Raw genomic sequence first — 25,473 nt, 5'->3', positions numbered from 1 at the left:
AAAGGATTCTGTTCGTTGAGTGAGGTGAGGATGAAATGGGAGTTGGATTGGGTTCCATTGGAGTGAGGCCTTCACGGTCAGCTCCACATCTCCGTGTGCTCGGCTCAACCTGATTAAATTCAAGGTCTTGCATAGGACCCAGCTGACCAGGGCTAGCAGTGAGCGGCGTCTTCTCTGGGTTTGAGTATCAGTGTGAGCGCTGCTCCCGTGGGCTGTCTAACCGTACACGTATGTTGTGGCCCTGCCCAAGTTGATGGGCTTCTGGGCCTCTCCAACAGATCCTCCGGGTAGATTTGGATCCATTTCTGCTGGTGGCCATATTCGACCGTGGTACAATCTGGGTGAAGGAGGATGTCCTCACCTTTGCATCGTTGATAGGCCGGAGGTGAATTTTGTTTGGCTGGAGATCCCCACTCCGCCCAGGGCCTCTGCTTGGCTGGGTGACCTGATAACAGCTCTGCATTTGGCGAAGGTCAAGCTCACCACCAGGGGGTCGGTGGCGGGTTTATCCCTGAGATGGAAACCAATCATTTTCTTTTTTAAGGTTAGAGTCACCGTCAGCTGTTAGGGTTTAGTTTAGTTTTTATGTCGAAGTTAATTTGGTGTTTTGTGTATTACTGTTTTTTTTCCGATCTATTGTGTCTTTGTTCCAGGTGGTTTGGATTTATATGAATATTGTTTAATAAATGGTTTCCTAATATAAATTGGAGATTTGGTCCGATACCCTAGCCAGTGTGTTGACCTCTTGGATGACCTCTCATGTTGGGTGATGCCCGATCTTCCACACAACCCGAGCTGACCTCTGAACTTTCTGGTCACTGCTGGGTGCGCCCAGCACTGTCCATTAACTTCCTCCAGCCTCCAGCGCCTTGCTTCCTGATGTGGTTTTCCCTTCATCTGTTGCAGACGCCATCAACCAGATTGTGAGGAAAGAAGGAGTTCTGGCCCTGTGGAGCAGCACCATCCCATCCCTCCTCCTCGTCTTCAATCCGGCCATCCAGTTCATGTTCTACGAGGGTCTGAAGCGACATCTGATGAGGGGACGGACCGAGGTAAGGACTCGAGGGTCGGAAATGCGGTTCATGGGGTGGCACAGTGGTCAGCACTGCTGCCTCACAGCTCCAGGGTCCCAGGTTCGATTCCGGCTTGGGTCACTGTCTGTGCAGAGTCTGCACATTCTCCCCGTGTGTGCGTGGGTTTCCTCCGGGTGCTCCGGTTTCCTCCCACAGTCCAAAGTCCACAGGTTAGGTGGATTGGCCGTGATAAAAATTAGTTACAGGGATGGGGGGGGGGGCCGAGATAGAATGCTCTTCAGGAGGGTCGGTGCAGACTGGATGGGCCGAATGGCCTCCTTCTGCACTGTAGGGATTCTATGATTCTATAAAGCTGGTCTCCGTAAAGGTGACCAGCAAACTATCATCGATTGTTGTAAAAACTCATCTGGGTCACTAATGTCCTTCAGGAAGGAAATCTGCCGTCCTTACCCGGTCTGGCCTACACGTGACTCCAGACCCACAGCAATCTGGTTGACTCTTAATTGCCCCCGAAATGGCCGAGGAAGACACTCGGTTCAACGGCAATTAGGGATGGGCAATAAATGCTGGCCTGGCTCATTAAAGAAAGAGAAAAACGAGACACAGTGCCCCCCCTCCCCCCGGGAATTTGGGATTCTGTTTTCGACTGAGAGCCAGAGAATTATCTTTGAGAGGGGCAGTCAGTGAGAGTGGGATCGGACTCTGCTCTGATGGTCAGTCACCTCTGAGAAATGGCCAATCAACCATGCTTCATCGGATGGCCCAGCCCCTGCGGAGCAGCCTTCCTGCCTCCCCGCCCGGCTTTGTGTTCTGGTCACATGCCAAAATAGAAAATGGCTCAGCCTTGGGATCTGAGTGGGCTGCCTGGGGAAAGCTCTGCGTTTGGGGCCTGTGGAGCTGTGTGTGTCCCCAGCTGGGGCTAGGGTTTGGCCTAGAGAGCAGACTAGGCTGGATTTGGGGTGAAGTCTCGGGCCTGTGCCCGGAGCAGTGTGAGGCCGGTGATTCGGGCCCAATTTGCCATGTGGTGACCATGTTTCAGCATATTCTCCTTCTGTATTATCAGCTTCTCTCACTTGAAGTCTTCATCATCGGAGCCATTGCCAAGGCCATTGCAACCACAGTGACCTACCCCCTACAGACAGTACAGTCCATACTGCGGGTAAGTGAGCCAATCTTCCTCAGTTGGCAGTGCCCGATTGCCATGGCCCTTTATTGTTGCTGCCGTTGCTGAAATCTGAACTCTGAGAAGATTCTAGAAACAGCAGCTGTTGACGGTAGCCACCCCCACCATGCGATGTACCACATGACTCCAGGTCACGTGATCTGCGCCTCCGAGTCCAGACACTTCTGGCTTACCCTAAAAATTCAAAACGGAGAGCTCCGTGGTTTCTGGGCCTCCGTATCCCTGGGATTACCCCAGTTGTGGTGAAGAAGCCTGAGCAAGGCCTCAGTGAAGCTGCACCCTGATCTCTGAGTCAAAGGTCATAGGTTCAGGTTTAACTCCAGAGATCAAAATCTAGGCCAACACCTGTGTTATGCTCCTCGTGCTCAATGTGGGAGTTCAGGGACGCGGCCGATGCCCCTGATTCCTTCATGTGCGGGAAGTGTGTCCAGCTGCAGCTCCTGTTAGACCGCATGACGGCTCTGGAGCTGCGGATGGATTCACTTTGGAGCATCCGCGATGCTGAGGAGGTCGTGGATAGCACGTTCAGTGAGTTGGTCCCACCGCAGATTAGGATTGGTGAGGGAGACAGGGAATGGGTGACCAAAAGGCAGAGAAAGAGCAGGAAGGCAGTGCAGGTGTCCCCTGCGGTCATCTCCCTCCAAAACAGGTATACCGTTTTGGATACTGTTGGGGGAGATGACTCACCAGGGGAAGGCAGTAGTAGCCAGGCTCATGGCACCGTGGCTGGCTCTGCTGCACAGAGGGGCGGGAAAAAGACTGGCAGGGCTATAGTCATAGGGGATTCAATCGTAAGGGGAGTAGACAGGCGTTTCTGTGGTCGAAAACGAGACTCCCGAATGGTATGTTGCCTCCCGGGTGCACGGGTCAGGGATGTCTCAGGTCGGCTGCAGGACATACTGAAGGGGGAGGGTGGACAGCCAGTTGTCGTGGTGCATATAGGCACCAACGATACTGGTAAAAAACGGGATGAGGTCCGACAATCAGAATTTAGGGAGTTAGGAGATAAGTTAAAAAGTAGGACCTCAAAGGTAGTAATCTCAGGATTGCTACCAGTGCCACGAGACAGTCAGAGTAGAAATCCAAGGAAAATCAGAATGAATACGTGGCTTGAGAGGTGGTGCAGGAGGGAGGGGTTCAGATTTTTGGGACATTGGAACCGGTTCTGGGGGCGGAGGGACCATTACAAATCGGATGGTCTACACCTGGGCAGGACTGGAACCAATGTCCTAGGGGGTGCTTTTGCTAACACTGTTGGGGAGGTTTCAAACTAATGTGGCAGGGGGATGGGAACCAGATTAGGAAGTACGAGGTCAGTAAAGAGGCAGCAACTAAAGCCAGTAAGGTACTAGCTAATAAACTCAATGTGACTAAGGGGAAGAGTAGACAGGGAAGAGATGATGAACGCAAAGGGACAGGTGGTCTGAGGTGCATTTGTTTCAATGCGAGAAGTGTAGCAGGTAAGGCTACTTAGGGCTTGGATTAGTACCTGGGAATATGATGTTATTGGTATTACTGAGACTTGGTTGAGGGAAGGGCAAGACTGGCAACTAAATATCCCAGGGTATAGATGCTTCAGGAGGGATAGAGAGGGAGGTAAAAGGGGTGGAGGAGTTGCATTACTGGTCAGAGATGATATCACAGCTATGATTAAGGAGGGCACGATGGAGGATTCGAGCACTGAGGCAATATGGGTAGAGCTAAGAAATAGGAAGGGTGCAGTAACATTGTTCAGACTTTACTACAGGCCTCCCAAAAGCAAGCGTGAAGTAGAGGTACAAATATGTAGACAGATGATAGAAAATTGTAGGAGCAATAGGGTGGTCGTGATGGGAGATTTTAACTTCCCCAACATTGAATGGGACTCATGTAGTGTTGGAGGCGTAGATGGAGCAGAATTTGTAAGGAGCATCCAGGAGAGTTTTTTAGAGCAGTCTGTAAATAGTCCAACTCGGGAAGGGGCCATACTGGACCTGGTATTGGGGAATGATCCCGGCCAGGTGGTTGAAGTTTCAGTCGGTGATTACTTTGGGAATAGCGATCACAATTCCGTAAGTTTTAGAATACTCATGGACAAAGACGAGAGTGGTCCTAAAGGAAGAGTGCTAAATTGGGGAAAGGCCAAGTATAACAAAATTCGGCAGGAGCTAGGGAATGTGGATTGGGAGCAGCTCTTTCAGGGTAAATCCACATTTGAAATGTGGGAGTCTTTGAAGGAAAGGTTGATTAGAGTGCAGCACAGACATGTCCCTGTGAAAATGAGGGATAGAAATGGCAAGATTAGGGAACCATGGATGACGGGTGGAATTGTGAGACTAGCTAAGATGAAAAAGGAAGCATACATAAGATCTAGGCGACTTAACACTGATGAAGCTTTGGAGGAATATCGGGAAAGTAGGACAAATCTCAAACGCGCAATAAAGAGGGCTAAAAGGGGTCATGAAATATCTTTGGCTAACAGGGTTCAGGAAAATCCCAAAGCCTTTTATTCGTATATAAGGAGCAAGAGGGTAACTAGAAAAAGGATTGGCCCACTCAAAGACAAGAGGGAATTTATGAGTGGAGTCAGAGGAAATGGGTGAGATTCTTGATGAGTACTTTGCATCGGTATTCACATGACGGATGTTGAGGCTAGGGATGGATGTTTAAATACTCTAGGTCAAGTCAGCATCAGGAAGGGGGAGGTGTTGGGTATTCTAAAAGGCATTAAGGTGGACAAGTCCCCAGGTCCGGATGGGATCTATCCCAGGTTACTGAGGGAAGCGAGGGATGAAATAGCTGGGGCCTTAACAGATATCTTTGCAGCATCCTTGAGCACGGGTGAGGTCCCGGAGGACTGGAGAATTGCTTATGTTGTCCCTTTGTTTAAGAAGGGTAGCAGGGATAATCCAGGGAATTATAGACCTGTGAGCTTGACGTCAGTGGTAGGCAAACTTTTGAGGAAGGTACTGTGGGATAGGATCTATTCACATTTGGAAGAAAATAGACTTATCAGTCATAGGCAGCATGGTTTTATGCAGGGAAGGTCATGTCTTATAAACCTAATAGAATTCTTTGAGGAAGTGACAAAGTTAATTGATGAGGGAAGGGCTGTAGATGTCATATACATGGACTTCAGTAAGGTGTTTGATAAAGTTTCCCATGGCAGGTTGATGGAAAAAGTGAAGTTGTATGGGGTTCAGGGTGTACGAGCTAGATGGATAAAGAACTGGCTGGGCAACAGGAGACAGAGAGTAGTGGTGGAAGGGAGTGTCTCAAAATGGAGAAGGGTGACTAGTGGTGTTCCACAGGGACCCGTGCTCGGACCACTGTTGTTTGTGATGTACATAAATGATCTGGACGAAGGTATAGGTGGCCTGATTAGCAAGTTTGCAGATGATACTAAGATTGGTGGAGTTGCAGATAGCGAGGAGGACTCCGAGAATACAGCAAAATATAAATAGATTGGAGAGTTGGGCAGAGAAATGGCAGATGGAGTTCAATCCAGGCAAATGCGAGGTGATGCATTTTGGAAGATCTAATTCAAGAGCGGACTATACGGTCAATGGAAGAGTCCTGGGGAAAATTGATGTACAGAGAGATCTGTGTGTTCAGGTCCATTGTACCCTGAAGGTGGCAACGCAGGTCGATAGAGTGGTCAAGAAGGCATACAGCATGCTTGCCTTCATCGGACGGGGTATTGAGTACAAGAGTTGGCAGGTCATGTTACAGTTGTATAGGACTTTGGTTAGGCCACATTTGGAATACTGCGTGCAGTTCTGGTCGCCACATTACCAGAAGGATGTGGATACTTTAGAGAGGGTGCAGAGGAGGTTCACCAGGATGTTGCCTGGTATGGAGGGTGCTAGCTATGAAGAAAGGTTGAGTAGATTAGGATTGTTTTCGTTGGAAAGACGGAGGTTGAGGGGGGACCTGATTGAGGTCTACAAAATTGAGAGGTATGGACAGGGTGGATCGCAACAAGCTTTTTCCAAGAGTGGGGGTATCAATTACAAGGGGTCACGATTTCAAGGTGAAAGGGGGAAAGTTTAAGGGAGATGTGCGTGGAAAGTTTTTTACGCAGAGGGTGGTGAGTGCCTGGAACACTTTGCCAGCGGAGGTGGTAGAGGCGGGCACGATAGCATCATTTAAGATGCATCTCGACAGATATATGAATGGGCGGGGAACAGAGGGAAGTAGATCCTTGGAAAATAGAAGACAGGTTTAGATAAAGGATCTGGATCTGCGCAGGCTGGGAGGGCCGAAGGGCCTGTTCCTGTGCTGTAATTTTCTTTGTTCTTTAACACCCGGGTCGCACCCCACCGGAGGTGCGGCCCTGTCAGAGGTGCTTTTCTGTCTAATAAGGCAGTAAATCAAGCATGCCCTTTCGACTGGCCGCAAAGCATCTTATGGTTCAATTTGGAAAAGATGAGGGAAGTCTCCCCAGTTTCCTGGCCAGTACTTGTCCCTCAAGTGTCCCTTTGTTTCTGGGCTCCTGCTGTGCTAGAATACAGCTGCCATGTTTTCCTTCATTGCAACAGAATGCAGCACGGTAGCCTTGTGGATAGCACAATTGCTTCACAGCTCCAGGGTCCCAGGTTCGATTCCCGGCTTGGATCACTGTCTGTGCGGAGTCTGCACGTTCTCCCCGTGTGTGCGTGGGTTTCCTCCGGGTGCTCCGGTTTCCTCCCACAGTCCAAAGATGTGCAGGTTAGGTGGATTGGCCATGATAAATTGCCCTTAGTGTCCAAAATTGCCCTTGGTGTTGGGTGGGGTTACTGGGTTATGGGGATGGGGTGGAGGTGTTGAGTTTGGGTAGGGTGCTCTTTCCAAGAGCCGGTGCAGACTCGATGGGCCGAATGGCCTCCTTCTGCACTGAAAATTCTATGATAGCTATGAACAGTGAAAGTTCTTGGCAGAGCAAGAATAGGGCACGGTGCAGATATCCTCCTGCTGGGTGTCGGACCGACAAAACGTGCCTCATGTGATGCCCTCTGCCCACCAAAACTCACAGTCGAGGCTCGCAACCAAGAAAGTGAGCACTATGATGAGGTATCATTCCCCGAGAGGAGTGCGGGAGATGGCAGGGGCCTCGAACACTGATAAACCCAATGTGTCCTCTTTCCCCAGTTTGGACAGCACAAGAGGGGCGCAGAGGGCAGGATTCTGGGAAGCCTCCGAAGAATCATCTACGTCCTGAGTCAGAGAGTAAAGTGAGTCCCGGCCTACCTGAGCTGGCTTTTATCTTTTACAATTAGGTCACTGAGCGACTGTATCATGAGGAGGGGCAGGAAATTATCCAAAAAAGGTTAATGAATGCGAGCTTTATGTCAAGCGGTTATTGGATAGGCACACGGAGCACACCAGAATGACAGGGAGTGGGATAGCTTGATCTTGGTTTCGGACAATGCTCGGCACAACATCGAGGGCCGAAGGGCCTGTTCTGTGCTGTACTGTTCTATGTTCTATTAAGTGAACTTGGGATCCTGCCTCAGTTTTACAACACCCTGGTTAAACCCTAACAGGGAAGCTCTGAGCAGATCTGGGCAAAACACCTGAGGATGGATATTTTGACCTTGGATGGAGTGAAGCGTAGGTTAATGAGTGCAGAATAATGCTGTCGGCACGGTTGGCACAGTGATTAGCATTGCTGCCTCACCGCGCCAGGGACCCGGGTCACTGTCTGTGTGGAGGTTGAACGTTCTCTCCCGTGCCTGTGTGCTTTTCCCCCGGGTGCTTTCCGTGCAGGTTAGGTGGGGTTACAGGGAGAAGGCGGGGGAGTGGGCCGCGGTGGGGTGTTTTTCCGGAGGGTCAGTGCAAACTTGATGGGTCGAATGGCCTCCTTCTGCACTGGGGGTTCTGTGGGGCAATGACTTGGGGTGCATGCACCTGTTTTATAAACAAAAGTACAAGAGAAGCTCAGGCCTGGCCACATGGGCGGAGGGAGAATCCATATCAGTTTCAAAGCTGAAGCAGGTTGGGATGTGATGGGATTCACACCGGTGGAAAAGGCGGGAGGGGCAGATGGTATAAAAAAGGGAAGATCAGGGAAAGGTTCGAGGGCAGAGGACATTGAATTACAGAGCTGTGACGGAACTCAATGCAGAGAGAATGGGAATGGGAGCAGCAAAGGAACAGAGTAGGTGTTGATAGCTTCGAGAGAGATACGGTCACTGAGGAAGGAGTCGGCAGTGGAAGAGAGTTTTGGTAAACACCGAGGCGGTGGGGGGGGGGGATGGAAACCAATGGAGGTGAAAGGTTTGATTAGGGATGGTCAGCAGGGCTTTCTCAGGGGGCGGTCATTCCAAACAAATTTGATTGTATTTTTTGAGGAGGTGACCAGCTGTGTCGATGAGGGTGGTGCAGTTGATGTAGTTTACATGGATTTCAGCAAAGCCTTTGTCAAGATCCCACATTGGAGACTAATAAAGGAGGCAAATACACATGGGATACAGGGGAACTTGATGAGGTGGATTCAAAATTTTACTTAGCTGTGGGAGACAGACGGTGATGATAGCTGCTTTAGTGAATGGAAGCCAGTGTCCTGGGGGTATCACAGGGCTGTGTGCTGGGTGTCCAGTGGGGTATCACAGGGCTGTGTGCTGGGTGTCCAGTGGGGTATCACAGGGCTGTGTTCTGGGAGTCCAGTGGGGTATCACAGGGCTCTGTGCTGGGTGTCCAGTGGGGTATCACAGGGCTGGGTGTCCAGTGGGTATCACAGGGCTCTGTGCTGGGTGTCCAGTGGGGTATCACAGGGCTGTGTGCTGGGTGTCCAGTGGGGTATCACAGGGCTGGGTGTCCAGTGGGTATCACAGGGCTGTGTGCTGGGTGTCCAGTGGGGTATCACAGGGCTCTGTGCTGGGTGTCCAGTGGGGTATCACAGGGCTGGGTGTCCAGTGGGTATCACAGGGCTCTGTGCTGGGTGTCCAGTGGGGTATCACAGGGCTGTGTGCTGGGTGTCCAGTGGGTATCACAGGGCTGGGTGTCCAGTGGGTATCACAGGGCTCTGTGCTGGGTGTCCAGTGGGGTATCACAGGGCTCTGTGCTGGGTGTCCAGTGGGGTATCACAGGGCTGTGTGCTGGGTGTCCAGTGGGGTATCACAGGGCTGTGTGCTGGGTGTCCAGTGGGGTATCACAGGGATCTGTGCTGGGTCTCCTATTGTTTGTCATTAATAAAAATGATGTGGAGATGCCGGCATTGGACTGGGGTGAGCACAGTAAGAAGTTTTACAACACCAGGTTAAAGTCCACCAGGTTTGTTTCGATGTCACTAGCTTTCGGAGCGCTGCTCCTTCCTCAGGTGAATGAAGAGGTGAGTTCCATATATATATAGACAAAGTTAAAGATGCAAGCCGATACTTTGTATGCGAGTATTTGCAGGTAATTAAGTCTTTACAGGTCCAAACGGAGCAACTGGAGAGAGGGGGACCCCCAGGTTAAAGAGGGGTGAATTGTGTCAAGCCAGGACAGTTGGTAGGATTTCGCAGGCCAGATGGTGGGGGGTGAATGTAATGAGACATGAATCCCAGGTCCCGGTTGAGGCCGTTCTTTATATAAATGACACAGACGACTATATGGGGGTAGGAGCAGAATTAGGCCACTCGGCCCATCGAGTCTGCTCCGCCATTCAATCACGGCTGATATTTTCTCATCCCCATTCTCCTGCCTTCTCCCCATAACCCCCGATCCCCTTATTAATCATAGAATCATACAATTTACAATGTCTGCACCGAGAACACCCTACCCAAGCCCCCATCTTCACCCTATCCCCGTAACCCCACCCAACCTTTCTGGAAACCAAGGGGCAATTTAGCATTGCTAAACGCTAACCTGCACATCTTTGGACTGTGGAAGGCAACCGGAGCACCCGGAGGAAACCCACGCAGACACGGGGAAAAGGTGCAGATTCCGCACAGACAGAGACTCAAGCCGGTAATCGAACCTGGGGCCCTGGAGCTGTGAAGCAATTGTGCTAACCACTATGCTACCGTGCTGCCCTCAAGAACCTATCAGTCTCTGTCTTAACGATACTCCGTGATTTGGCCTCCACAGCCTTCTGCGGCAAAGAGTTCCACAGATTCCCCACCCTCTTTCTGAAGAAATTCCTCCTCATCTCTGTTTTAAAGGATCCTCCCTTTAGTCTGAGATGGTGTCCTCTGCATCTAGTTTTTCCTACAAGTGGAAACATTCTCTCCATGTCCACTCTCTCCAGGCCTCGCAGTATCTTGTAAGTTTCAATAAGATCCCCCCCCCCGCATCCTTCAAAACTCCAAGAAGTACAGACCCAGAGTCCTCAACCATTCCTCACACGACAAGCTCTTCATTCCAGGGATCATTCTTGTGAACCTCCTCTGGACCCTTTCCAAGGCCAGCACATCCTTCCTTAGATACGGGGCCCAAAACTGCTCACAATACTCCAAATGGGGTCTGATATAACATCAGAAGTTCATCCCTGGTCTTGTATTCTAGCCCTCTCGACCTGAATGCGAACATTGCATTTGCCTTCCCGACTGAACCTGCACGTTAACCTTAAGGGAATCGTGAACAAGGACTCCCAAGTCCCTTTGTGCGTCTGATTTCCGAAGCATTTCCCCATTTAGAAAATAGTCTCTGCCTAAATTCCTCCTTCCAGCAGAACCTCACACTTTTCCACATTGTATTTCATCTGCCACTTCATTGCCCAGTCTCCTAGCTTGTCCTTCTGCAGCCCCCTTGCTTCCTCAATACTGTCCCTCTACAGATGTTTGCATCATCTCGGGGCAGCACAGTGGTTAGCACTGCTGCCTCGCGGTGCTGAGGACCTAGGTTCAATCCTGTTTATCATCAAATCTGTTTCCGCCGTCCTATCAGGCTTCCAGGTCACATACAAAATGGATGTGTTTTTTTAAAAAGGCAATCCCCCTCCTGGTTCACTGCCCATCTCTCTGTCCCCCTGTGTTTGGAAATAACGTCTGATTCCCCATTCAAAACCCTTCACCCCCCCCCCCCCCCCTTGATGTTCTCTGTTCTAAAGGAGAAGAATCGCAGATTCTCCCGTCTCCACATTAAAGTCTCTCATCCCTGGTCCCATTCTGATAAATCCCCTCTGCCACCGCCCCCCCCCCCCCCCTCCATTCACATCCTTCCTAATGGTGTGTGCTCTAATTCAGGCTGAGCCAGTGTTTTATAAAAGCTCAGTTGCTTCCACTCATGAATCCAAGGTTCCCTCTAACCACCTTCTGAACTCACCGTCAAAGATCTTTGCACAGATCCCGCCCCGGGGTCATTATCTCTCAACATCTTTAATAATCGTATCCTTTATTGGTTTTACATATTTTTATTGGTTTTCACATTTTATTTGGCACATTTTAGTTTGTCGTATTTTACAGACAATTGAGTTGCGATTCTCGTTCATATAGGAGTGAAAACGAAAAAGTCAACAGATAACGACAGACGAGACTCGTTATCCATACTTATGTTTGTGTACCCTGTATTTTATATTGCCTCGCCTACTCTTCCCAGCAAAAGTTAGCACTTCATCTTCCCATTTAACCAGTGCACCTGAAACCTGTTACTATCCTCATTATTTCAGAAAAGAGAGACATGGTGTCAAAGCTTTTCATCTTGCACTCATCAGGACAAACACAAGAATGCCAAATTTCAAACCATCACAATTTATATTACAGAGACTGTGTATGTCACACTTGGTCAGCTCAGTGGGCTGTACGACTGGTTCGTGATGCGGAGTGACAGCAACACGGGTTCAATTCCCGTAACTGCTGAGGTTATCCAGGAATTTCCCCCCTGCCTTCTCAACCTTGCCCCTAACCTGAGGTGTGGTGAACCTCCAGTTGCATCACCACCAGTCAGCTGTCTGTCTTGCTCTCGCTCCCCTCCCTCTCGCTATAGAGCGACCAATGTCCTCGGGGACTATGGGGACTTTGAAATGAGCCACATTCCGAACTCAACTCATCATCTCCAATTGATTGTTGGTGCAGCTATGAACGCACTCAGGGTTGTTCAGCAATTGCTGCCCAATCGTGGAATCCCATCTAATTGCAGATGCTTTGTATTGGATTTTGCGAGTGTGGGCTGGTTAAATGCTGCCTGTGCTCTGCTTATCACAAACAACCAAAGGAACATGCTGTTTGACTGGATCAGCCAATTCCTGGAACGAATGGCCTGAGTACCTGTGATGCACCATCAATTATTGCGAAAGCGAGATTAGAGAATAATCGAAGGCTTTATTAGACAAGGTGTGTTCCCCAGCAGCTCGTAACAGAAAATGGCTGCAGCCAGGGATAAACACCTCTTTATACCGTCCACTGGGCGGAGCCAGCAGACAAGGATTTACCCACGCATCTCCAATACAGTAGTACCTCCAACACAGGTACCTAATACATATAATATGGTCTACCACATTCACCCCCTGTTGAAAAAAAGAGTACGGCGGGGGTGGTGGCAAAGCCTTTAACAGTAACAATAACAACGAAGAAATGAATCGATCGGGGGCCTTGATGGTCCTCTGTGACCGCCGCAGTCTCGGTGGTGATGCAGGAGCCGACTCAGGTATTTTCGACTCCGGGAGCGGGCCGTCCTCTGCTTCGTTACCTCCGGGTGGAACCAGTGGGAGGACGGATCCTCCAGGGGCGGGGGTTGCGGTGAGGTGTGCTGGTGGAGCAGAGAAGAATGGTTCGGGTGGAGGGGTTGGTGAGGGGGCCGTGGGTGGGGATCCAGCGGGTGCCAGATCCCGGAGGGAGAGCGTGTCCTGGCGTCTGTCAGGGCGTGCCACGTAGGCGTACTGCGGGTTAGCATGAAGAAGGTGGACCCTCTCGACCAACGGGTCAGACTTATGGGTCTGCGCATTTCTCAGGAGCAGGACGGGTCCAGGAGCTGCCAGCCAGGTTAGGAGTGATCGGAAGTGGACTTCCTGGGAAAAACAAGAAGACGTTCATGGAGGGTTTCATTAGTTGTGGTACACAGGAGTGACCGTGTGGAATGGAGAGCATCGGGGAGGACCTCCTGCCAGCGGGAGACCGGGAGATTTCTAGACCATAGGACCAGCAGAACGGCCTTCCAGCCCGTCCCATTCTCCCTCTCCACCTGCCCGTTTCCCTGACGGTTGTAGCTGGTCATCCTGCTCGAGCCAATGCCCCTGCTGAGCAAGAATTGACACAGCTCATCGCTCATAAAGGAGGACCCCCTATCGCTGTGTACGTAGGTGGGGAAACCGAACAGTGTGAATATACTGTGGAGGGCTTTAATGACAGTGGCAGTAGTCATGTCGGGACAGGGGATGGCGAAGGGGAACCGGGAGAACTCATCGACCACATTCAGAAAGTACGTGTTGCGGTCGGTGGAGGGGAGGGGCCCTTTGAAGTCCACGCTGAGGCGCTCAAAGGGGCGGGAGGCCTTCACCAGGTGTGCTTTATCTGGCCAATAAAGTGCGGCTTGCACTCTGTGCAGATTTGGCAGTTTCTGGTGACGGTCCTGACCTCCTCTATGTAGTAGGGCAGGTTGCGGGTTTTGATGAAGTGGAAGAACCGGGTGACCCCCGGGTGGCAGAGATCATCGTGTAGGGTCCTGAGTCGGTCCACTTGTGCGCTGGCACATGTACCGCGGAATAGGGCGTCAGGAGGTTCGTTGAGCTTCCCAAGATGGGACAAGATCTCATAATTGAAGGTGGAGAGCTCGATCCTCCACCTCAGGATCTTATCGTTTTTTATCTTGCCCCGCTGCGCATTACGAAACATGAAGGCAACCGACCGTTGGTCAGTGAGGAGTGTGAATCTCCTCCCGCCAGGTAATGCCTCCAATGCCGCACAGCTTCTACAATGTCCTGGGCCTCCTTTTCGACGGAGGAGTGGCGGATTTCAGAGGTGTGGAGGGTGCGGGTGTGGTAAACCACCTTGTTCGGATATTAGAGGGTGTACGGTAGAACCTGCACTACAGGTTCACCTGGACCCCTGCATGCTAGCTCCGCCCAGGAGACGGGGCATAAATATGCGTGGCCTCCAGCTCGCAGCCATTTCGTCAGCTGCCGTGGGAGGCCACACATCTGACAGCAATTAAGCCTCAGTTTGGATTCAACTTTCGTCTTTAGTCAAATTGATCGTGCCTCAATTTATTAGTATCAGATTCAGGAGATGGACCTCCGGATTAAACCAGATCGCCTGCAGCTGGATCCACACCCAAGCGACGCCAGAAAGGACTTCCAGCGCTGGCGAGCTTGTTTTGAAGCGTATATCAACGCGGCGCCGACCCCTGTTCCAGAGGCTCAGAACATCCAGATATTGTACTCCAGACTCGGCTCCAAAGTCTTCCCGCTGGTCCAGGATGCGCCCAATTACGCTGATGCCATGACTCGACTCAAAGAAAATTATGAGCAGAAGACGAATGCACTCTTCGCCAGACACGCACTCGCAACGCGTACTCATCTACCTGGTGAGTCAATCGAGGACTTCTGGAGGGCCCTGATCCCACTAGTTCGGGACTGTGACTGCCAGGACGTTACAGCTAAGGACCACCCAGATCTCCTTATGCGGGACGCTTTTGTAACTGGGATTGGGTCTGATGTTATCAGACAGCGGCTCCTAGAAGGGGCCACCGCAACCTCGCAGAGACTAAAACACTAGCGCTTTCCATGACGGTCGCCCTGCGCAATGTCCAGTCCTCCGCCCCCAACCGCGCGGCCCACCCCTCCTACGCTTCATGGGCCCCACAGGCAGCCGCCCCAGCAGGGGCACTACCCACCCAATACGCCTGCGCTACGCGCCGGCCAGTGATCTCCGGGGGGGGGCCCCGATGCTATTTTTACGGCCAGCTAAAACACCCCTGCCAATGCTGCCCTTTGTACGGCCTGCGGGAAGAAGGGCCACTTAGCTGCGGCATGCCAGGCCCGCTCAACAGTCGCCCCCACCCCCCCCCCCCGGTCACAGACAATGGCCGCCGCTGTCCTCTCCTCCCCAGGCCATGTGCGACCAATGAGCGCCGCCATCTTCTCCCCCGCACAACACGTGCGTTCCATGGGCGCCGCCATCTTGTAATCCCCAGGATCTCCGGGCGCCGCCATCTTGTCCACCCCGCAGCACACGGAGACCAACGGCGTTCCAGGACCTCAACTCAATGGCCGCCTCACTACCCGACGATCAACCACGACTCGCATCCATGGCAATCGACCAGTCCTGACCACACACTCTGACCAACGCATCCACCAGCGTGAAAGTCAACGGCCATGTGACCTCCTGCCTACTGGACTCCGGGAGCACCGGGAGCTTTGTACATCCAAATACGGTAAGGCGCTGCTCCCTTAAGGTACACCCTACCAATCAAAGTATCTCCCTGGCCTCCGGATCCCATTGCATAGCGGTCCGGGGGTACTGCACGGTCACGCTCACAGTCCAAGGCGTAGAGTTCCACGGCTTTCGCCTCTACGTCCTCCCTAACCTCTGTGCTGCACTTATCCTCGGCCTGGAATTCCAGTGCAACCTCCAGAGCCTGACCCTTAAATTCGGCGGACCCTTACCACCCCTCACTGTGTGCGGTCTCGCGACCCTAAAGGTCGATCCTCCTTCCCTCTTTGCCAATCTAACTCCAGATTGCAATCCCGTCGCCACCAGGAGCAGACGGTACAGCACCCAGGATAAGGCCTCCATCAGGTCCGAGGTCCAGCGGTTGCTACGGGAGGGAGTCATCGAGGCAGCAACAGCCCCTGGAGAGCTCAAGTGGGAGTGGTCAAGTCTGGGGAGAAAAATCGAATGGTCGTGGACTACAGCCAGACCATCAATCGGTACACGCAGCTCGACGCGTACCCCCTCCCACGCATATCTGACATAGTTAACCAGATTGCACAGTACCGGGTCTTCTCAACGGTGGACCTGAAATCCGCTTACCACCAGCTCCCCATCCGTAAATCGGACCGGCCATACACCGCCTTCGAGACAGACGGCCGTCGATATCACTTCCTTAGGGTCCTCTTCGGCGTCACCAACGGTGAAGGCCTCCCGCCCCTTTGAACGCCTCAGCGTGGATTTCAAAGGCCCCCTCCCCTCCGATCGACACACACATTTCCTCAGTGTGATCGATGAATACTCCCGGTTCCCCTTCGCCATCCCATGCCCCGACATGATGTCTGCCACCATCATTAAAGCCCTCAATTCTACCTTCAGTCTGTTCGGCTTCCCCGCCTACGTCCACAGTGACAGGGGATCCTCATTCATGAGTGATGAGCTACGTCAGTTCCTGCTCAGCAGGGGTATCGTCTCCAGCAGAACGACGAGCTACAACCCCCGGGGAAACGGACAGGTAGAAAGGGAGAATGGGGCAGTACGGAGGGCCGTCCAGCTGGCCCTACGGTCCAGAAATCTCCCGGCCTCCCGCTGGCAAGAGGTCCTCCCTGATGCACTACATTCCATTCGCTCATTACTCTGCACTGCCACTGACAGTACACCGCATGAACGTCTTTTTGCCTTCCCCAGGAAGTCCACATCTGGGGTGTCGCTCCCGACCTGGCTCACAGCTCCGGGAACCGTGCTCCGTAAACATGTGCGGCTCCACAAGGCGGACCCATTGGTGGAAAAGGTGCACCTGCTCCACGCAAACCCACAGTACGCCTATGTGGCGTTCCCCGACGGCCGCCAGGATACCGTCTCCCTCAGAGACCTGGCACCAGCAGGTTCCACCCCCACACCACCCCCGGCCCCCCCGGCGCCACCCTCCCCTCCCCCGCCGCCCCCATCACCCCCCCTAGGACTGTTCGTCCTCCCCCTGCCCACTCCCGTCGCCCCCGGCGTCATCCTCGCCTCCCCCGCCGCCCCCATCACCCCGCCTAGGACTGTCCGTCCTCCCCCTGCCCACCCCCGTCGCCCCCGCCGACACCCTCCTCTCCCCCGCCGCCCCCATCACCCATTAGGACTGTCCGTCCTCCCCCTGCCCACCCCCGTTGAGAAAGAGGATTTTGGCACGCTCCCGGAGTCAACTTCGACCACGACAGCACCAACATCGCCGGCTCCACTTCGTCGATCCCAGAGGACGATCAAGGCGCCGGACCGGCTGAACCTCTGACCGGCCCGCCGGATGACCAGAGACATTTTTTTTACTGCTCTGTAAATATAAAAATTCCTAATTGTATATAGTTCTCCACCACCCCCGCCGGACTCAATTTTAACAGGGGGCGAATGTGGTAAACCACTGTGTTCCTATATTAAGGGTTGTACGGTAGAACCTGCACTGCAGGTTCACCTGGGCCCCTGCATGCTAGCTCCGCCCAGGAGCCGGGTTATAAATATGCGTAGCCTCCAGCACGCAGCCATTTCGTCAGCTGCTAAAAAAAATTAAGCATTGGTAACTAATTAGACATAATTACTTAATTATAATTTAGAGGGGTATCTAAGCCAGAGATCGGAGAGTACTATAGTTAGCTTTCACATTTATATTAGAAATCTAGTGCTAGGAAGCAGATAGTTAACAGTAACTTTAAAATTTAAAAAAAAAATATTCAAAAAAAAAACTTTTTTTAAATTTAAATTTTAATTTTAATTAATTGACGCAATGTCAGTTAGAGGAGTGCTGTGCTCTGACTGTGAGATGTGGCAGGTCCGGGAGGCTTCCAGCGTCCCGGATGGCTTCATCTGCAGAAAGTGCACCCAACTGGAGCTCCTCACAGACCGCATGGTTCGGTTGGAGCGGCAATTGGATGCACTTAGGAGCATGCAGGTGGCGGAAAGCGTCATAGATCGCAGTTATGTAGATGTGGTCACTCCCAAGGTGCAGGCAGAGAAATGGGTGACCACCAGAAAGGGCAGGCAGTCAGTGCAGGAATCCCCTGTGGTTGTCCCCCTCTCGAACAGATATACCCCTTTGGATACTGTCGGGGGGGATAGCCTATCAGGGGAAAACAGCAGCAGCCAGAGCAGTGGCACCACGGCTGGCTCTGATGTTCAGAAGGGAGGGTCAAAGCGCAGAAGAGTAATAGTAATAGGGGACTCTATAGTCAGGGGCACAGATAGGCGCTTCTGTGGACGTGAAAGAGACTCCAGGATGGTATGTTGCCTCCCTGGTGCAAGGGCCCAGGATGTCTCCGAACGGGTAGAGGGCATCCTGAAGGGGGAGGGCAAACAGGCAGAGGTCGTTGTACATATTGGTACTAACGACATAGGCAGGAAGGGGCATGAGGTCCTGCAGCAGGAGTTCAGGGAGCTAGGCAGAAAGTTAAAAGACAGGACCTCTAGGGTTGTAATCTCGGGATTACTCCCTGTGCCACGTGCCAGTGAGGCTAGAAATAGGAAGATAGAGCAGCTAAACACGTGGCTAAACAGCTGGTGTAGGAGGGAGGGTTTCCATTATCTGGACCACTGGGAGCTCTTCCGGGGCAGGTGTGACCTGTATAAGAAGGACGGGTTGCATCTAAACCGGAGAGGCATAAATATCCTGGCCGCGAAGTTTGCTAGTGTCACACGGGAGGGTTTAAACTAGTATGGCACGGGGGTGGGCACGGGAGCAATAGGTCAGAAGGTGAGATGATTGAGGGAGAACTAGGGAATAGGGACAGTGTGGCTCTGAGGCAGAGCAGACAGGGAGAAGTTGCTGAACAAAGCGGGTCTGGTGGCCTGAAGTGCGTATGTTTTAATGCAAGAAGTATTACGGGTAAGGCAGATGAACTTAGAGCTTGGATTAGTACTTGGAACTATGATATTGTTGCCATTACAGAGACCTGGTTGAGGGAAGGGCAGGATTGGCAGCTAAACGTTCCAGGATTTAGATGTTTCAGGCGGGATAGACGCGGAGTTGCGCTACTGGTTCGGGAGAATATCACAGCTGTACTGCGAGAGGACACCTCAGAGGGCAGTGAGGCTATATGGGTAGAGATCAGGAATAAGAAGGGTGCAGTCACAATGTTGGGGGTTTACTACAGGCCTCCCAACAGCCAGCGGGAGATAGAGGAGCAGATACGTAGACAGATTTTGGAAAAGAGTAAAAACAACAGGGTTGTGGTGATGGGAGACTTCAACTTCCCCAATATTGACTGGGACTCACTTAGTGCCGGGGCTTAGACGGGGCGGAGTTTGTAAGGAGCATCCAGGAGGGCTTCTTAAAACAATATGTAGACAGTCCAACTAGGGAAGGGGCGGTACTGGACCTGGTATTGGGGAATGAGCCCGGCCAGGTGGTAGATGTTTCAGTAGGGGAGCATTTCGGTAACAGTGACCACAATTCAGTAAGTTTTAAAGTACTGGTGGACAAGGATAAGAGTGGTCCTAGGATGAATGTGCTAAATTGGGGGAAGGCTAATTATAACAATATTAGGGGGGAACTGAAGAACATAGATTGGGTGCGGATGTTTGAGGGCAAATCAACATCTGACATGTGGGAGGCTTTCAAGTGGCAGTTGAAAGGAATTCAGGACCGGCATGTTCCTGTGAGGAAGAAGGATAAATACAGCAATTTTCGGGAACCTTGGATGACGAGAGATATTGTAGGCCTCATCAAAAAGAAAAAGGAGGCATTTATCAGGGCTAAAAGGCTGGGAACAGACTAAGCCTGCGTGGAATATAAGGAAAGTAGGAAGGAACTTAAGCAAGGAGTCAGGAGGGCTAGAAGGGGTCACGAAAAGTCATTGGCAAATAGGGTTAAGGAAAATCCCAAGGCTTTTTACACGTACATAAAAAGCAAAAGGGTAGCCAGGGAAAGGGTTGGCCCACTGAAGGATAGGCAAGGGAATCTATGTGTGGAGCCAGAGGAAATGGGCGAGGTACTAAATGAATACTTTGCATCAGTATTCACCAAAGAGAAGGAATTGGTAGATGTTGAGTCTGGAGAAGGGTGTGTAGATAGCCTGGGTCACATTCAGATCCAAAAAGAAGAGGTGTTGGGTGTCTTAAAAAATATTAAGGTAGATAAGTCCTCAGGGCCTGATGGGATCTACCCCAGAATACTGAAGGAGGCTGGAGAGGAAATTGCTGAGGCCTTGACGGAAATCTTTGGATCCTCGCTGTCTTCGGGGGATGTCCCGGAGGACTGGAGAATAGCCAATGTTGTTCCTCTGTTTAAGAAGGGTAGCAAGGATAATCCCGGGAACTACAGGCCGGTGAGCCTTACTTCAGTGGTAGGGAAATTACTGGAGAGAATTCTTCGAGACAGGATCTACTCCCATTTGGAAGCAAATGGACGTATTAGTGAGAGGCAGCATGGTTTTGTGAAGGGGAGGTCGTGTCTCACTGACTTGATAGAGTTTTTCGAGGAGGTCACTAAGATGATTGATGCAGGTAGGGCAGTGGATGTTGTCTATATGGACTTCAGTAAGGCCTTTGACAAGGTCCCTCATGGTAGACTAGTACAAAAGGTGAAGTCACACGGGATCAGGGGTGAGCTGGCAAGGTGGATACAGAACTGGCTAGGCCATAGAAGGCAGAGAGTAGCAATGGAAGGATGCTTTTCTAATTGGAGGGCTGTGACCAGTGGTGTTCCACAGGGATCAGTGCTGGGGCCTTTGCTCTTTGTAGTATGTATAAATGATTTGGAGGAAAATGTAACTGGTCTGATTAGTAAGTTTGCAGACGACACAAAGGTTGGTGGAATTGCGGATAGCGATGAGGACTGTCGGAGGATACAGCAGGATTTAGATTGTTTGGAGACTTGGGCGGAGAGATGGCAGATGGAGTTTAATCCGGACAAATGTGAGGTAATGCATTTTGGAAGGTCTAATGCAGGTAGGGAATATACGGTGAATGGTAGAACCCTCAAGAGTATTGAAAGTCAAAGAGATCTAGGAGTACAGGTCCACAGGTCACTGAAAGGGGCAACACAGGTGGAGAAGGTAGTCAAGAAGGCATACGGCATGCTTGCCTTCATTGGCCGGGGCATTGAGTATAAGAATTGGCAAGTCATGTTGCAGCTGTATAGAACCTTAGTTAGGCCACACTTGGAGTATAGTGTTCAATTCTGGTCGCCACACTACCAGAAGGATGTGGAGGCTTTAGTGAGGGTGCAGAAGAGATTTACCAGAATGTTGCCTGGTATGGAGGGCATAAGCTATGAGGAGCGGTTGAAAAAACTCGGTTTGTTCTCACTGGAACGAAGGAGGTTGAGGGGAGACCTGTTAGAAGTCTACAAAATTATGAGGGGCATAGACAGAGTGGATAGTCAGAGGCTTTTCCCCAGGGTAGAGGGGTCAATGACTAGGGGGCATAGGTTTAAGGTGAGAGGGGCAAGGTTTAGAGTAGATGTACGAGGCAAGTTTTTTACGCAGAGGGTAGTGGGTGCCTGGAACTCACTACCGGAGGAGGTGGTGGAAGCAGGGACGATAGGGACATTTAAGGGGCATCTTGACAAATACATGAATAGGATGGGAATAGAGGGATACGGACCCAGGAAGTGTAGAAGATTGTAGTTTAGTCGGGCAGCATGGTCGGCACGGGCTTGGAGGGCCGAAGGGCCTGTTCCTGTGCTGTACATTTCTTTGTTCTTTGTTCTTTGCTGTGGGAGGCCACACTTCTGATATTAATCGAGCCTCAGTTTGGATTCAACTTCGTCTCCAGCCAAATTGATCGTACCTCATGGGAAAAGAAGGCCACCGGCCTGCCTCCTGGTTGAGGGCACCAGAGCTACGTCCGATGTGTCGCTCTCGACATGGAAGGGGAGGGACTCATCGACAGCGGGCATCGTAGCCTTTGCGATGTCCGCTTTGATGCGGTTGAAGGACAGGCGGGCCTCAGCCGACAGGGGCAGTGCTGTGGATTGTATTAGTGGGCGGGTCTCAACGTTGCTGAACTGTGTGGTCGGCAAAAGGTCTTTTTGGAGTGTTGTCAACATTTTTTTTTTGCAAAGAGAACCCAATTTTTTTTTCCAATGAAGGGGCAATTTTAACGTGGTCAATTCATCTAACACGCACATCTTTTTGGGTTGTGGGGGTGAGACCCACACAGACACGGGGAGAATGTGCAAACTTCACACGGACAGTGGCCCGGGGCTGGGATGGAACCTGGGACCTCAGCGATGTCAGCATTCCTGTTAGTGGGAAATACCACTCCCGCAGTCACTGCATAGCAGCAATGCCGCTCCCGCAGTCAATGCATAGCAGCAATACCACTCCCGCAGTCACTGCAGAGCAGCAATGCCACACCAACGCAGTCACTGCATAGCAGCAATGCCACTCCCGCAGTCACTGCATAGCAGCAATGCCACTCCCGCAGTCACTGCACAGCAGCAATGCCACTCACACAGTCACTGCATAGCAGCAATGCCACTCCCGCAGTCACTGCATAGCAGCAATACCACTCCCGCAGTCACTGCATAGCAGCAATGCCACTCCCGCAGTCACTGCATAGCAGCAATACCACTCCCGCAGTCACTGCATAGCAGCAATACCACTCCCGCAGTCATTGCAGAGCAGCAATACCACTCACACAGTCACTGCATAGCAGCAATACCACTCCCGCAGTCACTGCATAGCAGCAATGCCACTCACACAGTCACTGCATAGCAGCAATGCCACTCCCGCAGTCACTGCATAGCAGCAATGCCATTCCCGCAGTCACTGCATTAGCAGCAATGCCACTCCCGCAGTAACTGCATAGCAGCAATGTCACTCCCGCAGTCACTGCATAGCAGCAATGTCACTCCCGCAGTCACTGCATAGCAGCAATGTCATTCCCACAGTCACTGCATAGCAGCAATACCACTCCCGCAGTCACTGCATAGCAGCAATACCACTCCCGCAGTCACTGCTTACAGCAATACCACTCCCGCTGTCACTGCATAGCAGCAATGCCACTCCCGCAGTCACTGCATAGCAGCAATGCCACTCCCGCAGTCACTGCATAGCAGCAATGCCACTCCTGCAGTCACTGCATAGCAGCAATACCACTCCCGCAGTCACTGCATTGCAGCAATGCCACTCCCGCAGTCACTGCATCGCAGCAATACCACTCCCGCAGTCACTGCATTGCAGCAATACCACTCCCGCAGTCACTGCATTGCAGCAGTACCACTCCCGCAGTCACTGCATTGCAGCAGTACCACTCACGCAGTCACTGCATAGCAACAATACCACTCACGCAGTCACTGCATAGCAGCAGTACCACTCACGCAGTCACTGCATAGCAGCAATGCCTCTCCCGCAGTCACTGCATAGCAGCAATGCCACTCCCGCAATCACTGCGCGCAGTCACTGCATAGCAGCAATACCACTCCCGCAGTCACTGCATAGCAGCAATACCACTCACACAGTCACTGCATAGCAGCAATACCACTCCCGCAGTCACTGCATAGCAGCAATACCACTCACACAGTCACTGCATAGCAGCAATGCCACTCCCGCAGTCACTGCATAGCAGCAATGCCACTCCCGCAGTCACTGCATTAGCAGCAATGCCACTCCCGCAGTAACTGCATAGCAGCAATGTCACTCCCGCAGTCACTGCATAGCAGCAATGTCACTCCCACAGTCACTGCATAGCAGCAATACCGCTCCCGCAGTCACTGCATAGCAGCAATACCACTCCCGCAGTCATTGCTTGCAGCAATACCACTCCCGCAGTCACTGCATAGCTGCAATGCCACTCCCGCAGTCACTGCATAGCAGCAATGCCACTCCCGCAGTCACTGCATAGCAGCAATGCCACTCCTGCAGTCACTGCATAGCAGCAATACCACTCCCGCAGTCACTGCATAGCAGCAGTACCACTCCCGCAATCACTGCATTGCAGCAGTACCACTCACGCAGTCACTGCATAGCAACAATACCACTCACGCAGTCACTGCATAGCAGCAATGCCACTCCCGCAGTCACTGCATAGCAGCAATACCACTCCCGCAGTCACTGCACAGCAGCAATACCACTCCCGCAGTCACTGCACAGCAGCAATACCACTCCCGCAGTCACTGCATAGCAGCAATGCCACTCCCGCAGTCACTGCATAGCAGCAATGCCACTCCCGCAGTCACTGCATAGCAGCAATGCCACTCCCGCAGTCACTGCATAGCAGCAATGCCACTCCCGCAGTCACTGCATAGCAGCAATGCCACTCCCTCAGTCACTGCATAGCAGCAATGCCACTCCTGCAGTCACTGCATAGCAGCAATGCCTCTCCCGCAGTCACTGCATAGCAACAATGCCACTCCCGCAATCACTGCACGCAGTCACTGCATAGCAGCAATACCACTCCCGCAGTCACTGCATAGCAGCAATACCACTCCCGCAGTCACTGCATAGCAGCAATACCACTCCCGCTGTCACTGCACAGCAGCAATACCACTCCCGCAGTCACTGCACAGCAGCAATACCACTCCCGCAGTCACTGCATAGCAGCAATGTCACTCCCACAGTCACTGCATAGCAGCAATACCAATCCCGCAGTCACTGCATAGCAGCAATACCACTCCCGCAGTCACTGCATAGCAGCAATACCACTCCCGCAGTCACTGCTTGCAGCAATACCACTCCCGCAGTCACTGCATAGCAGCAATGCCACTCCCGCAGTCACTGCATAGCAGCAATGCCACTCCCGCAGTCACTGCACAGCAGCAATGCCACTCCTGCAGTCACTGCACAGCAGCAAAACACTCCCGCAGTCACTGCATTGCAGCAATGCCACTCCCGCAGTCATTGCATTGCAGCAGTACCACTCCCGCAGTCACTGCATTGCAGCAGTACCACTCACGCAGTCACTGCATAGCAACAATACCACTCACGCAGTCACTGCATAGCAGCAGTGCCACTCACGCAGTCACTGCATAGCAGCAATGCCTCTCCCGCAGTCACTGCATAGCAGCAATGCCACTCCCGCAGTCACTGCAAAGCAGCAATACCACTCCCGCAGTCACTGCATAGCAGCAATGCCACTCCCGCAGTCACTGCAGAGCAGCAATGCCACTCCCGCAGTCACTGCATAGCAGCAATGCCACTCCCACAGTCACTGCATAGCAGCAATGCCACTCCCGCAGTCACTGCATAGCAGCAATACCACTCCCGCAGTCACTGCATTTCAGCAATCCCACTCCCGCAGTCACTGCATAGCAGCAATGCCACTCCCGCAATCACTGCATAGCAGCAATGCCACTCCTGCAGTCACTGCATAGCAGCAATGCCACTCCCGCAGTCACTGCATAGCAGCAATGCCACTCCCGCAGTCATTGCATAGCAGCAATGCCACTCCCGCAATCACTGCATAGCAGCAATGCCACTCCCGCAGTCACTGCATAGCAGCAATGCCACTCCCGCAGTCACTGCATAGCAGCAATGCCACTCCCGCAGTCACTGCATAGCAGCAATGCCACTCCCACAGTCACTGCATAGCAGCA

General features: G+C 52.1%; 1 protein-coding gene across 1 annotated transcript in view; it reads left to right on the top strand.

Annotated features, from left to right (window-relative positions):
• LOC140403805 (peroxisomal membrane protein PMP34-like) overlaps positions 1-25,473 on the top strand; it is a 109,903-nt gene that overhangs the window by 79,775 nt on the left and 4,655 nt on the right. Inside the window, exons 5-7 of the mRNA XM_072491964.1 lie at positions 907-1,052; positions 2,098-2,193; positions 7,327-7,409. Of these exons, the coding sequence (XP_072348065.1) occupies positions 907-1,052; positions 2,098-2,193; positions 7,327-7,409 (325 nt within the window). The remainder of the gene's footprint in view (positions 1-906; positions 1,053-2,097; positions 2,194-7,326; positions 7,410-25,473) is intronic.

This window comes from Scyliorhinus torazame, chromosome 29, assembly GCF_047496885.1.
Source record: "Scyliorhinus torazame isolate Kashiwa2021f chromosome 29, sScyTor2.1, whole genome shotgun sequence".
Taxonomy (NCBI): domain Eukaryota; kingdom Metazoa; phylum Chordata; class Chondrichthyes; order Carcharhiniformes; family Scyliorhinidae; genus Scyliorhinus; species Scyliorhinus torazame.
Note: the sequence above shows the minus strand (reverse complement) of the source record. Positions and strands in the feature narration are given on the sequence as shown.